Here is an 18,112-nt window from a genome sequence, read left to right as displayed (position 1 = left end):
GCTGTTAGCACAGAGCCCAACGCAGGGCTAGAACCCACGAACCATGAGATCATGACCTGAGCCGAAGTTGGACACTTAACTGACTGAGCCACCCAGGTATCCCTTAGTTTATTATTTCTTAAAATACTTTCTAACCTACCCAAATCACTATATATATACATATATATGTATATATTTATATAAATTTATTTATTTATTTTGAAAGAGAGAGATCATGCAGAAGGGACAGGGAGAGAGAGAGGGAGAGAGAGAATCTCAAGCAGGCTCTACACCAGCAGCATGGATCCTGTTTCGTGGCTCGAACCCACAAACCAAGAGATCATGACCTGAGCAGAAGTTGAATGCTTAGTCAGCTGTGCCACCCAGGTGCTCCCCGCGCCCCCCTTATATTTTAAAGGCTTTTGATATGTTTCCAAATCCACATTTCTAACACAGTGGATGAGCATCAGATTTACCAAATGGTAAATAGTCTAATTTACATTTTTAGATGACTGGTGAGGTTTTCCTATTTTGGTATATTAGTATTGATTGTTTAGCTTTCTAGTGTTTGGATCTTGGTTGTCATTTTTAACATCATTTGTTAAACACATTTCTCAAGATGAGATTCTCTTATTCTCTTAAGAACCCAGAAGAAAATAAGCATTTAGAAAGAGCAGTTTAGATTGATTATTTATTGCCACACCCAACTTTGCTTTGAAAAACATGATGAGTTTTTAGGGGGAAAAAATAAAGTAGATTCCTGGACCTATCACTTAGAGGACTGTATTCAGAGTCATAAGTGGCCCCAAGAACCTGATTTACTTTGCAGATACCTCTACAAAGCCTGGTTAAGGAGCCGCTGGGTAAGAAAATCCCTTTGTCATTCACCAATGCTCAAAGTCTCTGATTAGCCATGCCTACATAAAATAAAAACAAACCCACTGCATTCCAGAGTTTAAGAGGAAAACTCTTTTCCATTTAAAAGAGTTTATTGTTGATGAAAGCTCTCATGGAACTTTCTGCAACTTTTAACTTTTTCAGAAAATGTCTCCCAATCCGCCACACATCAAATTGCTTTGATGTTTGGTGGACAGGTTATAGAACAGCACATTGGATTAAAGCTTTTTAAGAGTTCTGCTTCCAGAAGCATGATCATGGTAACGAAACTGCTCGTTTAGAGGCATACAAGATCCAGTAGTATGGGTACCCACGCAAATAAACCATGCCCAGTCTATGGTAACAACTCAAAAATATTTCTTGAATAAATGATGTTGAATGAATGCACGTGGAGATACAATTTTAAACAAAGATCTTTGTTGTAGTTCCAGCAACAGTTTGAGATTCACCCCTGGGCGATCTCACTTTCCCTTTTCACCTCTCCTTCTCCCCACCTTTTTGTTTTCTTCTTTTCCACCCTCTTTCCACATGACTGTAAAGGAAATAGAAATGTTGTGTGTTACTGCGCTATTTCCTTCTAGTAATAAATGGCGTAATGGAGAATAGGGTTCTTCTACAAGAAACAAGATGCCAAGTATGCTTTAAAATATAGCCTTCTGTTCACCCTGCAGCCGAGAAAGTTCTGTAATCAATTCATAAATTTGTATTATAGATATATCTTGCAGGCCATCATCACCTCCCGAGATGCAGTTCATGCTGACTTGACAATAGTGGATATTTATCAACCAATAAGAATTTCATAAACAAAATGGAAAGAGCTGCTGTATTAATGGAGAAGGAAGGTTCATTAATACAACTGCTGATGGCGCAAATAGGAACAGGCAATGTGTTACGTGTGGGCCACATAACATTTCCCTGTGTGTTCTCTCTTTTCCACTGTGTTGTTAGATCTGACAATGGTCTATGTATATCAGCCACCACAAGTGGTTTGCTTGCAGATGCAATTAAAAAGAATAGAAATGCGGAGAGGCAGCAAAATGTTTTTGTGTGTCCTCTCAATGTACCTCTGAAACCATTGACCTTAAGCGTCTAAACAAAGCTAAATTGCTCCTCTGAAGGTTCCATACATGATCCCTTATTGAGTAAACTCCATTTCCTTGGGTCATAGAAATTAAAAAAAAAAAATTAACATTTTCAGCAAAGCTCTGATTTGAGTTCAGAAGAAAACCTAGTCTGCTCATCTAAGTACATCTTATATTGAAGTCCTTACAGTCTTGTCTTTAACTTCTAAATAATTGTCAAAGAGGCAAGTAATCAAAGGATAACATTTATCATTTTAAGATTTGTTTTAAAGAATCATGGTGTCTTTTACCTCTGGATAAGAAAATAAGACAACAGTAGAGAAAATGCAAAGCTAAGACACCTATGATCCAGTACTCATTCTGAGTGAGGACACTTTACAATTATGTCTCTAGTCAGCTGATTGAAGTCAACATGCATATCAAAAATGATGACAGAGACTTGTGTCTAAGGAAGTGTGACCTCCCATAACCGGAATTTCTATTGCTTTACATTTTCGCCTGGGCTCATTTTCTAGAATCATTTGAATGTAAAGGTTTCTGTTTTTAAAAGGACGTGTTACATTTTGCTAAATAGTTGGACAAATGCATTGCGCCAGAGCTGGTCAGCAGGGCTGTGATTAAGAAAACAAGGAACAATGTTTTTAATATTGCTTCCGTTCACAGGTATAATTTAAAAGGCGCGACGCTGTTTTGCAATATAGTGCAATGCAATATAATATAATGCCATAGGCATGAAATGATGATATGGCACTTATTATTAAATTCACATTTATATTAACTTAGCATAGGGCATTAAGGAATTTACTACGTGGAATTAAATGCAATTTTTGAAGGGGCATAGAGTTCAATAATATTGTGATTAAATTGCTATAGAAAGTATGTTTGGATTAATTTTCCAATGCTGAAAAATTCTAACACCTGATTGAAAGATTTATCTATCAGATGTCCAATTTGTAGCATTGTTTCTCTGGATTCAAGTGAAAGACCTTTATCAGAGTGGCAAGTTTGACATAACACCATCTACAAAAGTGCTGTTCTTAAGTCCACCTTGTTGGAATATGAACTGGGAAGATTTTCTGTTAGTTCATCCTACAGCTTCTCAATGACAGTTTTTGTTGGTGGGGGGGGGGGGTTGTTGTTTGTGTGTGTGTTTTTGTTTTGTTTTGTTTTATGAATGACACAACATGCAGGTTCCTCATGTGATTAAGTAAACTGCCTTCTCATAAGATCCTGAAGGCCCAGGTGTCACATAAAGGGCACCTCACCCACTTAGAAAAGTTCGCTGTGTTCCACAATATAAAACTATCAGAGAATGCATAGGACATGGGTGCTTTCATTAACCCACAGGATTTTTCTTAATTAACTGTATTTATCAAGGCAATTGCTGGATACCCAAAGTATAAATAACTTCACGTTTTATTTTGTAAGTAAATCTTTAGTGTTCCTTGTTAGATATTTCCCAGCACAAATTAGGTAGGCAGAGATAAGAACAACCTGCCTTCATTTCAGTGCACAGCCCAAACTTTCAACATCTGTCTTCCCAATAAAAAAAATACAAAAATGATCATGACAAACATACTAGCAATAATGAATATTCATTAATGACACATGTTTGTTTGGCCAAGAAAGTATATTAAAATATGCTAAGCAACGTCCCATACAATAAAAGGTAATGCAATTGATAAAAAGGAGCACAAATATCAAAATAGTTGAGAGAAGAAAAGTCCTAGGACCTTTATATAAGCTCATAACAATATTTAAGTGTTGCCATGGTAAATATGTCAGAAAAGTTACAGAATTAAGAATATTTCCTTTGAAAAATTTTTGAAGCTTAAAATTAGGGTTACCGTAACATCTTGATGTATATGTTTTTTGTGAATGTTGACCTTCAAAAAGTGAGCAAGATGTTTATAAGGTCATACTCGAGTAGCTTTGTACTGAAGGTTACGAACCACAACAGCCAAGGGTGTTGGAAGGTATTGGACACTGTAGGAGAAAGGTAATTACACTTTCTTACCTGGCTAAGAAGGGCGCTTCCATATGGTGCCCCTCCGATCTCAAGCTCACTATGCTTCTCATTTCCACCATTTTGAGAGTTACCCACACATGATGGATTGTTCTGTGACAAAATAACTCTGACGGATCTATCTGAAAGCTCAAACCTTGTTGTACATAGTTGCATTCAGCCAGTTCAGTAAACATATGAATAAGAGGAAGATATGGTGTTAAAACATCTGGAGAAGAATATTGTCACTTATTCCCGCATGGTCGCTGACACATTCCATACAGCACAAATTCTTAACCAGCCCTCTGCTCCTCTTCCTCAGCATCTTTTACCTTACAAAATCTTAGGTTAGAACCTAGGGTTACTCCAGTAAAACGCCAGGTTAATGACTGACTAACAAATGCTAAAAATTATAGTTTAAAATTCTTTTTAAAGATCTTCTTGTTCTTGTTTTTATGTGATAAGCACCACTCTGAGTCTTACTGTCCCAAAAAGATGCTATGATTCATTGCTAATATAGGTGAATTGGCCACCCATCTGGTTGTGTTCACTTTACTTTTGGCAAACAACCAAAGCTTGTTAAACACATCTTGTTTCGCTACACCTGATGGAGTTGATGACCCTGTTATCAGCAAGAGTGTCTAATATATTGAATATATTGGCAAATTGTGGTGCTGCCTTTGATTCACTGGCCGTCCTGCAGCCATACTCACCTCCTTCTGTTCCTAATACTCCACAAATGTGTGTCTTTGATCTTGCCTTCCATGCCTGAAACATACCTCCCTCAGTTCATCACAAGGCACTCTCTTTCTAATCCAATTAGTTATAATGCATATGTAATTTTTTAAAAGACAAAATGCCTCTATGTTGGAAATAGCTATATCCCCCTGTTTATAAATACCCTTTTCACTCCCTTTATACCACTTTGTTCACTCTAACATCATCCTATTCCTGATCACTCTTTACAATCTATTTCTGTCCCTCCCCCAGATTGAGTGTAAGCTCCAGAAGGGAAGCAATAGTATCATGTTCATCACAGTCATGTTTATCACTCTCATCCCAGCACCCAGAAGAGAACTTGGCACATGATAGGAATTCTTTACATATGTACGAAACAATGGTGCCCACTGAAATAACTTCCAGGTGCTTCTAACGTATTAATCAAATGATACAATGAAATATTGACTGACTTGTAAATCTGAACCAACTCTTAAATTGTTTAATTTAAGCTTAGGTTTGAGCTTCCTAAATCAGTGGTTTGCTGTTTGTCATTAAAATTTGCAAGTTCTCAACCATTATTACTTCAATTATCTCTTTTTCTGTTTCTTTCTTTCTCTCTTTCTATTTATTTTTGAGAGAGAGACAGAGACAGAGACAGAGCATGAGCAGGGGAGGGACAGAGTGAGAGAGAGAGACACAGAATCTGAAGCAGGCTTCAGGCTCTGAGCTGGCAGTACAGAGCCCAACACGGGGCTCGAACTCACAAACCACGAGATCATGACCTAAGCCGAAATCGGAAGCTTAACTGACTGAGCCATGCAGGCACAGTATTTAAGTAGATTTTCTCAATCATCTCAGAGGAAGTATCTTCCCTACTACCTACCCTCCTCCCCAAATAGCAAAAGACTCGTTTAATGATCTAAACGATGAAAATAACAATAGCTAGGTAGCCATACCACTGCATATGTTTTTTTTCAGATCAATTAACAATGGGAAAAATGAAAAAGGTTATTTTATATGCTTATTTCTTCTCCACTCTTCTTTCTTTCTTCATATGGAGCAGAGTTTCTGACATGTAATTTTTTTTCTCCCCAAAGAACTTCTTTCAACAATTTTTTGCAGGGGACTTCTGCTGGCAATGAATCCCCCAGGTTTTGTTTGTCTGAAAAAATCTTTACTCTCCTTCACTTTTAAAGGATAATTTCATTGGATATAGGATTCTAGGTTAGTGTTGTTGTTTTTTTTTCTTTCAACGTGTTAAGTATTTCACTCCACTCTCTCTTGCCTAGGTGATTTCTGACAAGAAGTCCACTACAGTTCTTATCTTACTTCCTCTCAATAAGTTGTTTTTTCTCTGGCTTTTTTTCCAAGATTTGTTTTCCTGTAGATTGATTATGATGTGAGGGGGTATAATGTTCTTTTTGCTTCATTTTGGTTTTAATGCTGCTTGGGGTTTGAGCTTCCAAAATCAGTGGTTTGCTGTTTGTCATTAAAATTTGCAAGTTCTCAACCATTATTAACTGAATTATCTCTTTTTCCGTTTCTTTCTTTCTTCTCCCTTTGGTATTGTAATTATGCCAATCATGCCAAAAGTCTGCCATACCTTTTGAAATTTTCCCACAGATCTTACAAGCTCTGCTATTTATTTATTTATTTTTTTCCATTCTCTTTTCTCTTTGCACTTCAGTTTGGGAAGTTTCTATTGACCTATCTTCAAGTTCACGGATTCTTTGCTTGACCATGTCCAGTCTACTGTTGAAATGGTCAAAAACATTCTTCATTTTTGTTACAGTGTTTGTGATTTCTAGCATTTTTTATTCTTTCTTCAAACTCTATCTCTGCTTGTGTTAGCCATATGTTCTTGAATGTTGCCTACTTTTCCACTGGAGCTCTGAAAGTAATAATGAGAATTACTTTAATTTCCTGTCTGATAATTCCAATATTTATGTCATATCTGAATTTGAGAGTTTTCGTTTGCTTGTTTTTCTTTTTAAATGTTTATTTATTTATTTTGAGACAGAGCGCGAGCCAGGGAAGGGCAGAGAGAGAGGGAGGGAGAGAATCTTAAGCAGCCTCCAGGCTCAGTGCAGACCCTGATGCAGGCCTGGATCTCATGACCCCAAGACCAGGACCTGAGCTGATATCAAGAGTCTGATGTTTAATCAATGGAGCCATCCAGGCACCCCTGAATCTGAGTCTGATACTTACTTTTACCCTGGAGACTGTGGGTCTTACGGCTTTCTGGTGTGCCTTGTAACTTTGTTGAAAGTCAGGCAAGTTGCATTGGATGTTAGGAACTGAGGTAAATGGGCCTTTGGTGTGAGGTTTGCAGTTAAGCTGCCTAAGATTCAGGCTGTATTTGATATTTGCTACAGCTCTAGGTGCCAGAAGATTAAGATTTTTCTAGTATGTATGTATGTATTTATTTATTTATTTAGGGGTCTCTGGCGTTGGGCCTTTGTATGTACTCCTCCTCAGAGAGAAGCTTCACCATGTCCTTCTTTCAGTTGCTATCCACTGTTATTATGCTGCAGGCCTGTTGGTATGGCCACAAAATAGGGGGGAGGGGAAGCATTCTATTATAATTAAAACTCAATCTTTCAGTGGGCCTGTGCCCTGAGCTTGACTTTCTTAAGTGCTTCTTCGTTTCTGCACCTCCTGCCTGCCACTAACGTGAGTCGGGAAAGCTGGTCACTTCCTCAGGTTGGGTAAAGCTCTGGTAAAGGTTTTCTTCCAGGAGAGTGGGAATTTGCTATGGAGGAAGTGGCTGTTGGTCTTCTTCACTAGGATTATTCCTCCCCTTCCTTTGAGGGCATCTTCCTTGATTCTTCATTATGAGAAAGTGTGGTGGGGTCCTTGGTGGTAAAGCATATGAAGTGAGGGGCATCCCTAAGACTGTGGCCCCCCCCAGAGGCCCTTATCCTCATGTTGGTTCACACTCAGCCCCCAGCAATTCCTCAAAATTATGGAGCCTTCCTATCAAGTTATGTTTTCAGCATAGCTTTCTGCTCTAGGTAAGCAGGCTTCAGCTGTGATTCTCTGGGTTCCCTTGTTTCTCCAAGTTTTGAGATGGCACTTTTCCATGCAAATTCATTTCTCTGGTGGGTCCAGGAAAATTTATTGGTTTTCAAGTTGTCCATTTTGTTTTTGTTTTTCTTGTTGTTGTTTGTTTTTATTGTTATTTTTGAGACAGAGAAAGCAAGAAAGGGAGGGGCAGAAAGAGAGGTTGAGAGAGAATCTTAAGCAGGGTCTGTGCTGTCAGTGCAGAGCCCAACATGCAGCTTGATCTCATGGTTTGAAAGATCATGAACTGAACTAAAATCAAGAGTCTGACACTTAACCAACTGAGCCACCCAGGCGTCCTGAAGCTGTCCACATTTTTCTTGTTATGAGAGAGAAGTGATGATTTCTATGCTCTTTACATGTTGGAACCAAAATTGGAAGTCCCCAGGGGCGCCTGGGTGGCTCAGGCGGTTCAGCATCCGACTTCGGCTCAGGTCATGATCTCACGGTTCATGGGTTCGAGCCTCGTGTCAGGCTCTGTGCTGACAGCTCAGAGCCTGAAGCCTGCTTCTGATTCTGTGTCTCCCTCTCTCTCTGCCCCTCCCCTGCTCATGCTCTGTCTCTCTCTGTCTCTCAAAAATAAATAAAGGTAAGATAAAAAATAATACTTCAAAATTGGAAATCCCCACATTCCTTAAGAGTTGCCCCCAGTGGCTTCACCTTCTCCAATTTTCTAGAAAATTACCCTAGGAGAAATTATTCCTCAGTAGAGAATGAAAAAACTACTGTTTATATTGAGAAGTGATTATACACAATTAAGTCTTGAGAAAAAAAAAATACTCAGTTCCAAATTCTACCCTCAAAGTATCTGAACAATCTGCATTTTTTTCCCTTACGTATGCCTGATTTAAAGACTTAGCTAATCATTATTCTAGTTTAAATATTTATTTTCCCTTAATCTATTTCAGGCAAGATAAGAAACAAGAAGACTCTGTCTGATTTTGAACTTCAGGGACAAGCTTCATAATTAGTTATGATGACGACCTAACATGCATTCTTGATTAGAGTTCATATAGGGAGGGCAAAATAATATTTGAGCTCCTGGTTTAACGAGAGAAAGCCAGTTCTTGTGACAGCCAGTTTGACGACGACTATATCCGGAGGATTAATGGCAATCAACTTGTTGGTGCTGAGATATTAATAAAGAATATTTGTGTGTGTGTGAAAAAAAAGCTTAAACACCTATTCTCTCCTTATATTAGCCAAGGCAGATGTACCTATGAAGCCAGAAGGCAATAGATATCAGCTAATATATTGACCTGAAATTAATCAAATAAATTTTTGTTCTGTAATCATAATGTAGCTTACTAGAGAAACATGGGTTTGAGAAAACTTCAAAAATAAATCCCAGATCAGTAATTTACAATATGTATGATCTTGGCTAAGTTAGGAACAATTATAACTACCTTGCTGTATATTAAAATAATTAAGTTAATTTAAATAAGAATCATGATCTTGAGCTGGCAATACAAAATTATCACGTGTGAACCAATCTATAAATATTAGCAGGTCCTATGTAGTCATGAGATATTCCATATGGAATTTTTCTTAAAATGCAATTGTTTGAATTCTATACTATGGGGACATGGAAGTGAATACAGGTTTTCAGCCAACCTTGGGAAACACAGCACACAATAAAACTCCAAAGGAAAAACCCCAACATGTACAAGTTCTCGTCAGTACTCTCCCAAATTTAAATACTTCTTTCCCTGGCCTCCTCAACCATCTGACCAAAATGTAATTTATTTAAGTTAAAATCAACAAACATTTTCAGAGATCCTGGTCATTACTGATACAAAGGCAGCCTTCAAAGAATCGAAAGTCTAGAGAAGAGTTTAAAAATGAAAATAAAACAATGAAAAATTAAGCATGGTATTGATGTAAGAATAGACAGCGAATAGAATAGAGTCTAGATATAGACACATCCATATACTTGATTTATGAAAACAAGGGCACTGAAATGAAATGCTGTAAGAAAAGGGGGCGTCTCTTAGAAGATGGTGGAGGTTCAACTGGAATTTTGGCCCCTACTACACAACACATATGCACACATCAATTTTATATTGATGGTATATTTAAATGCTGAAGGCAAAACAAAAAAGAAAAAAAAGTTTCTAAAGTTACTATGTAGAATACTCATTAATTTGGGGTAAACAAAGATTTCTTAAAATCGGTAAAAGATTTTAAAAGATCAATACACTGGATTAACTTAAACTAAGGAATTTCTATTAATTTAAAGACACCAGTAAAAACATGACAAGATAAGTAGGGATATGGAAGAAGATAGTCAAAATATATCCACTCAACAAAAAGCTAATATAGAGACTACATAAAGAATTCTTTCCATCCTGAAAACAGACATATCAATTAAAAAATCACCAAAAGACACAAATGGTTACTTTACCAAAAAAAAAAAAAAAAAAAAGAAGGACATTCAGATGGCAAAGAAACATTTAAAAATGTTCTCAATATGATGAGTCATCAGGGGATTCAAAATAAAACCAACATTTTACATAACTACATACTCATGAGAAGAGCTAAATGCAAACATGCTGACCATTGCAAGTATTGATGAAGATATAGAGGAACTTAATTCTCATGCTCTGATAGTAGAAATCAGTACTGATACAACTGTAGGGCATCACCATGTTCTGGTGTAGAATAAGGCTGAACAGGTACATCCCATATAATTTATCAATCCCACTCCTAAATATATTACCCATATATATATATATATATATATATATATATATATATATATATTATCCATACCTCCATAACGTATGGCAAAAGATAGGTGCAAGAATAAAAAATTATTCTCTACATTACTTCTAATCTAAACTGGAAACAACCCTGCAGAATGGATCAATAAATTTTGGTGCTTTAGTACCTTGAATATTATACATCAAGAAAAATAAACTGACTACTGGTATATATAAAACAGCATGGAAGAATCTCACAAACACAGTATCTAAGAAATGACACTAGAGATAAGTGGGTACATACTGTATTATAATTTCATTTTAAAGTTCAAGAACAGGCAAAACTCACATATGGGTTAGATGTCAGAATAATGGCTACCTCTGTGGAATAATGATTTGTGCACAAGTTAGTATGTTACATTTCAACTACAATTCCACTTAAATTTATCTTTTTATGTTAATTTATTTATTTTGAGAGAGAGAGAGAGAGAGAGAGAGAGAATGAACAGCAGAGGGGGCAGAGAAAGAGGGAGAGAGTGAACCCAAGCAGGCTCTGTTCTGTCGGCGTGGAGCCCGATGCAGGGTTCAATCCCACAAACCATGAGATCATGACCTGAGCCAAAACCAAGAGTCAGACGCTAAGCCACCTGAGCCACCCAAACACCACCACTTAAAATTATTTTTAAAATAAGCAGTCCAGAAACATCAACAATAGAAGTATGTCCAAGATAAAAGCAGGGTAAGTCAAGGTGTCATTTACTCTTCAGGTTAACAGGTGAGGAAAGGGTTAGGAAAGACTTCAAAAAAATAAAGGGCACAGGGACACCTGGGTGACTCAGTCAGTTAAGATTCCAAGTCTTGATTTCGGCTCAGGTCATGATCTCATGGTTCATGGGATTGAGCCCTGCATTGTGCTCTGCCCTGACAGCATGGATCCTGCTTGAGATTCTCTCTCTCCTGTTCTTTCTCTCTCTCTCAAAATAAATAAAGAAACATTTTTAAAAAATAAAAATTAAAGGGTGCAGATGTCACAAACTCAAAATATCTGGGAGAGACAGGCAGGTAAGGCAAAAGAATAAACGAGAATGGATTTTACAATAGCAGCATGAACCTGAATGGGAGGGACCGGCATTCAGCTTTATGTCAGAAGGTCCATAAGGAGGCATGGGTTCTGACAACCAGAGACATATACCTTCTCTAAAGGAAACAGCTACTAGTTTCTGGAAAGCATTGTCTTTCCTGCATGCTGACATAGTTTCTAGATATTCTGCTTCTTCAGAAACATTAACATCATGCCTTGACAGTTTAGTTTTATTTTAATTTGTAAAATATATAACTATACACATTTTGAGTGAGGGAAAATGTATTTTAATACAGATATGCCCCACAGTATATGACTTTGGTGAATATTGAGATAGTTCAGGTTGATCTTGTCCAGGTCTCTATCTCTGTGTCTGCACAGGGCAGTTTAAGGTATAGTAGGTAGGTAATGAAATTGTTGCTGGATAAATCAACAATTTAATAAATGAAGTTGAACTGTGCTTTTATTTTATTTTTAATGTTTATGTGTTTTTGAGAGACAGAGAGAGAGAGACAGACAGACAGAGCACAAGCAGGAGAGGAACAGAGAGGGAGGGAGACACAGAAGCCTAAGCAGGCTCCAGGCTCTGAGATGTCAACACAGAGCCAGAAGCAAGGCTTGAACTCACAAACCGTGAGATCATGACCTGAGCTGGAGGCAGCCACCTAACTGACTGAGCCACCCAGGCTCCCCTGACCTGTGTTTTTAAAAGTGAGTACAAGTTTTCAAAGTAGATTGATCAGAAGTACATCCTGGCTTTGATGACGAGATGTGCAGAAGGGTAGATAATTGTAAAACACAGATGTTCGAAGCCTTACATGTAAGTCAGAATTGCCAGAGCTTGGTGTTGGCAATGTTGAGAAGGGAATGAAGCCAGAGAGATGGGACCGGGAGGAAGGCAATGAGGGAAAACAGATTCATGATCAGGCGTTTGCATTTTTATTATATGATAATAGAGCATAGGAAGCCATCAAAGGCTTAAGGTTCAGTGAAACATGGTTCAGTTTGCAATTAGAAGGGAGATTTGGATGGAAGTACGTTCATTGGGTGAGAGAGATCAGGAAAATGTTCCTGTTGAGAAGTCAAAATAACTTCCACCAAGGGCTTTTTGGGTCTCTTAAGTACATAGGATCAGAGATCTAGAAAGAAGCTTGAGGAATAAACCATCAAGCTATTCCCTCAATGTCAGATAAGAGCATATGGTTGAGTAACCCATGTACTATTCACTTATCGTACAAGCAGTTTTAGTTGGTCATTTCTGTGTTAAAATGAAATTATGAAAGGGGTGCCTGGCTGGCTCAGTTGGTTAAGTGTCCAACTTCAGTTCAGCTCATGATTTCCCGGTTCATGAGTTTGAGCCCCGCATCAGGGTCTCTGCTGCCAGTGCAGATCCTGCTTCAGATCCTGTGTCTCCCTCCCTCCCTGCCCACCCCCCTCAAAAATAAATAAACATTAAAAAAAGTATTAAAAAAAACCAAAATAATGAAAGATGAACTGAAGAACCAGCTTCTTAATTTTGACTTAATCCAATTTATTTCAACGTGAACCGAATAAATTCTTCCCGCATCTGAATGACATTGAACCACGTTGTACATCAAATAACTTAATGCCAAGGAGAGATGAATAAAAAGATAAAAATATGAAAGGAGGGGCTTGAACTACATCAGGCACAGTAAAAGCAAGGAAAGGCACTATTAGGAAAGAACCCAAAGTCCCCAGAGTTTGCATTTTTGTCCTGGATCCTTAGCATATGATTATTAAGTGGAACAAGGAAGCTACTGGCCTCCCAGCGCAGAGCAGGATGGACGGCAGGTGCTATACACGTGGGTCAGAGGTTGGCACCCACCGAGGAGAGGACGCAGAGGTCTGAGGCCACTTGGCACAACGTGAAGCGATTGAGGATTGCAGGGCAAACAGCTCAAGGGGCGGCATCCGTAAGTAGGGAGGCTGAGGGGTCGGCAGCTGCTGGACACATAGCTCAGAGGCCTGTAGGAGATGGGGACACAGGAGCCAGAGACGTAAGAACCGGCAGGAAGAAAAGTGGTTCCTTGGCAGGGTCTGGACACGTAGTAAGTAGTAGAAGGGCAGCAAGAAGTTTCGAAGTTGCTGGGCTCGTGGGGGGCTGGCTGGCTGCTGGTTGGTTCATTGCAGGCCTCTTGGCAGTTGTCCAGAGGCCGGAGATGGCCTTGACAGTTACTGGGCAAGCAGAGGACATCGCCACAGCTCACGCCCGTGGAACAGAGGGTGATGGAGGACGTGAGCGGAAGATGGCAGGGATTGCTGAGGGATCCCAAGCTGTAGTTGGTGGAGCAGTTGTGACAAGACATCGCGAGGTTCTGAAGGTGGGTTGTGGTTGAATGGAGAGAGGCGAATGTCTTCGGGTTTCACTGTGTCCCTCACTTGGTTCCACCCTTATATATCCCTAGAAGGTGGCGATTGTGTACACAGACTCTCTTCCTCTTCCTTGTAGGAAGCTGCATCAGAACTCTTCATTATAGTCCAGGAAGTGGTGTCCCCAGCGCCCATAAAGCTGGACGTTCTATCCATTGATTAAGGAGATCTAGAAAGAAGTGCGACTGAATTTTAAGAGGATCGTTCCTTCTTAAATTACCCAATGAAAACAGACGCGTTTGAAGGTCATTCACGTAATCCAATTACAACCACCACTACACAAACATTCGTACAATTCCTCCCTTGGAATTGCCTTTCAGACTTGAAAAGTTGTAGCAACATCCTCTGGAACAGGAGCAAATGATCTCTCTTTGAGGGGCAATTCTATTCTTTTTGCAAATGGTCAGTAGTAAGAAACGTGAAAGCAAGTATGTGGCAAAAGAATGTGAAAAATTCTATAACCTATATGATTTGGAGCAGAAAAAGTGTAAATGTGGTATAATGTGGAAAATTTCAACGTGCCTAAATTGGTGTTTTGCTTTATTTTAGAATCCTGGTAGAAAATGGCTTCCCATCAAAATATTTTTATTTGAAATAGCCATACTCATTTTATTCATTTTAATAAACAGAGTACTGCTAAAACTTAGTTTATGTTTAAAGTATTCTTAATATAGATAAATAAGATGGGCTCAGTTAAAATATGAATAGTACTGTGAACAAAAGCAAATAAAGGAAACAAATCCCTCAAAGAAAGCAGAACAACATGACATTTTTAATACTTAGTATAGGTTTACATATTTCATGCTTACGTTCCAATTGAAAACTAAAGTTCTTAGTAAAAAACAAACAAAAAATAAATAAAACAAAACAAAACAAAAACAATAGAAATAATGACTTAGACCTGGACATAGGTTTAGTTTTGCTTCTTACATTGATTCTGATGTCCATTTCCACAAAACAGCTTCTAAACTATTTCACACAGGAAATAGTGTCAGAATAAATGTACAGTTTTTCTAAACATTAGTACTTTTTTTTGAAGTTTTATGTATTTATTTTAACAGAAAGCATGAGCAGGGGAGAGGAAGAGAGACAAGGAGAGAGAGAATCCCAAGCAGACTCTGTGCTGTCAACATAGAGCCCGATGCGGGGCTCAAACTCACGAACCACGAGATCATGACCTGAACTGAAACCAAGAGTAGGATGCTTAAGCGACTGAGCCACCCAGGTGGCTAAGTAGCATTAGTACTTCGAGGGCTATTTGGAGATCTATTTTCCGTCAAAAAATTGGTTTAAGGATGCTCAATTGTGTTTAACCCCATCCATTCCATGGTATTTTTATATACCAACATATCCAGTGGCTCCGGTGGCCATTTTTTTTTTACTTTTTTTTTTTTCAATATATGAAATTTATTGTCAAATTGGTTTCCATACAACACCCAGTGCTCATCCCAAAAGGTGCCCTCCTCAATACCCATCACCCAACCTCCCCTCCCTCCTACCCCCCATCAACCCTCAGTTTGTTCTCAGTTTTTAACAGTCTCTTATGCTTTGGCTCCCTCCCACTCTAACCTCTTTTTTTTTTTTCCTTCCCCTCCCCCATGGGTTTCTGTTAAGTTTCTCAGGATCCACATAAGAGTGAAAACATATGGTATCTGTCTTTCTCTGTATGGCTTATTTCACTTAGCATCACACTGTCCAGTGGCCATTTTAATGGGAATTTGAATTATCTTGCTGGATCTACCTTCCAATTCCCTTTAGCTAAAAATGTAGTGTAAATCACAACAATTTCTTCTATTTTAATGTTCAAGGGATACGCCCACACTTAATAAGTCTCCCTCTGTTCAGGAGGAGTCAAATCTCTGAAACAGAAGACTGGTTTCTCTATGAGCCAATACAGGATTATTTTACTACCAGGGATAGAAATACAAAAAGAAAATGATATGGTCTCTGAGGTTCTGTACTAACATGTTAAAATTATCCCAGTATTTTAGGCCACAGAACATCACCCTTTGATGATTTGTACCTGATGAGTTTGAGGAGTCCCTTCAACCCCAATCTCCACCCCTCCAGCTTTCATCACCTGATACTCTGTGTACACATTGCTAGAGTCTTCTTGTGAAATACCAGAAACATCAGCTGAATGGCGTTAGTAATAGGTACAGCCACCATATTTAACTGAACGCTTATCACATTTATACGCTGATGTTCTTTATGCCTGTTCTTCTCTAATGTAAGCAAAAGTCCAACCCCTGTATCATTAGTACATCAGTATATTTGTGTTTAAGCATATATATGCATTGTTTAGGTAGTATGTATACATGAATGTTCTTCCATGAAGAGAAAGGGTGTGGAATGAGAGGAAGCTAGGATTCATTTAGTGTCTACACCGGGCAAACCTTGTAATGTGGATACCAACACGTGTCAGCTCACTTTATCTTCACAACCCTTTCCGGTCAATTTTACTATGTCAAGTATTCATGTGAGAAAACTTGAAACATAGAAAGTTACAGTAACTGATATGAAAAGCATTTGAACAAAGTGGGTTCAAACATTTGAACATTTGTTTGGGGGTCCTCAACCCCTAAAATGTTTTTTCTCCCATTATCCAATATGGCACTATATAGAAATATATTTACAGCATCATTTACTAATCATGTTCGATTAGCATAATTGCTCTGCTCCCCAATCGCTATCAGTATCATTTTATGGAATTATTGGAATATTAATGATAACCTATTTTTCTGTGTCATTATTAGGTTGCATTGAGATGTAAGAAAAACTTAAAGACACTATAATAGAATAATTTATATTCTTTCTGTGGCCTTCTTAACCCATTCCAGAGAGTTCTACCTTGAGTCTAACTTGTTTAGAGTACTTCTACAGACTCTCATTTTTTCCGTTATGGGTAGGCAACCCTGCAAAAATATTCATAACATCTTAGAAAATAGAATGCTCTGAATGCAAGTTGTAACTTAGCACAGTAAATGTTGAACTGACGTTATTTGGTAGTGACTGTGCCACAGAAAGGGAAGAGCTCAGGCGGGCATAGGAGCAGAGACCTCACTAGCAGCCTCTGGAATTATAAACACGTTTCACACTCTCCTGATGAGGAAGTCCAGACGTAGACTGAGGACCCAGGCAACCTGTGTGCTCCTCCAGATTTACCCACATTGTTGCTTTTGCTTCAATGAACCAGGGGTCCTGACCTTTCTTACTCTATAGGAACAACCCTGAATCTCTCTCTCTGTCTCTCTCTCTCTCTCTCTCTGTCTCTCTTCAGACACAAAGTATCCTCAGAGCATTGCAACAATGCAGTTAAGGCAGTAAATGACATATTTTGCATTCCTTTATTCAACCAATATGTATTGAGTACTTTGCATATGCAAAACATTATGATGGATGCTGGCAATGATACCAAAATACTACCGATTTTTGCTCCCAGACACATCCAGTCTGGTAGATGTGATAAGACAGGCACCCCATCCATTCAGTGTTTACTAAGTTCTATAAAATGGTGTAGAGAGAAGAGCAAACATTGCTCATTGGCTTTACCTAGAGTTTGCATTTGATGTTAATTTTGAAGGATGGGAAGCGATGTCAGGGGGCCTTGGGAAGGGGGAAGACACTTCAGGCTGTGGACGGCTTGAAGACAGAAAAAGTAGCAACAGGTTGCTTTCAGTAGAGGATTCTTAGAAGCAAACTGTAGCAACTAAACTTAGATTCACATGCTGAATTTAATTTAATCATCAAAGAAGCAGTTAAGAGTTTGTTCTACAGGCATGGTGCCCTCGTAACTGATTTCGAGAAGAGGGTGCTGTGATTAAATCGTAGCCCATATTGGAAAGAGGGAAAATCTATTGTAATGCTTTTCTCCCTTGTTCCACTAAAATTATGTCTTTTCATCTATTTCCCTTCCCGTTATCACTTCTATCACTCAAGTTGGGCCTTGTTCCCCTTTGGTGAGTACATACATTTCTTACCGCCATCTTGACTCTTAATCACTGTTGACTTCTCTTTAGCATGAATACTATATTCAGATTAATACTCCCCAAATCAATTTCATCATATGACTCTCTTACTGAAAACACTGGTGACTTCTTTTTGAACACAGAGAATTGTCCGAACACTTGATTAGCCCTCCTCTGCTTCCCAGTGGGGATTTTCTTCTGTATTTTAGGGTTGTCCATGTTAT

General features: G+C 38.5%; 1 protein-coding gene across 1 annotated transcript; it reads right to left on the bottom strand.

Moving 5' to 3' along the window:
- Window positions 1-13,036: 13,036 nt before the first annotated feature.
- Window positions 13,037-13,934, bottom strand: LOC106988639 (keratin-associated protein 26-1). The gene has a single exon (XM_015087107.3). It carries the CDS (start codon window positions 13,854-13,856, stop codon window positions 13,305-13,307), a length of 552 nt encoding a protein of 183 aa, XP_014942593.3. The 5' UTR covers window positions 13,857-13,934; the 3' UTR covers window positions 13,037-13,304.
- Between the last annotated feature and the right edge of the window lie 4,178 nt (window positions 13,935-18,112).

This window comes from Acinonyx jubatus, chromosome C2, assembly GCF_027475565.1.
Source record: "Acinonyx jubatus isolate Ajub_Pintada_27869175 chromosome C2, VMU_Ajub_asm_v1.0, whole genome shotgun sequence".
Classification (NCBI taxonomy): Eukaryota; Metazoa; Chordata; class Mammalia; order Carnivora; family Felidae; genus Acinonyx; species Acinonyx jubatus.
Note: the sequence above shows the minus strand (reverse complement) of the source record. Positions and strands in the feature narration are given on the sequence as shown.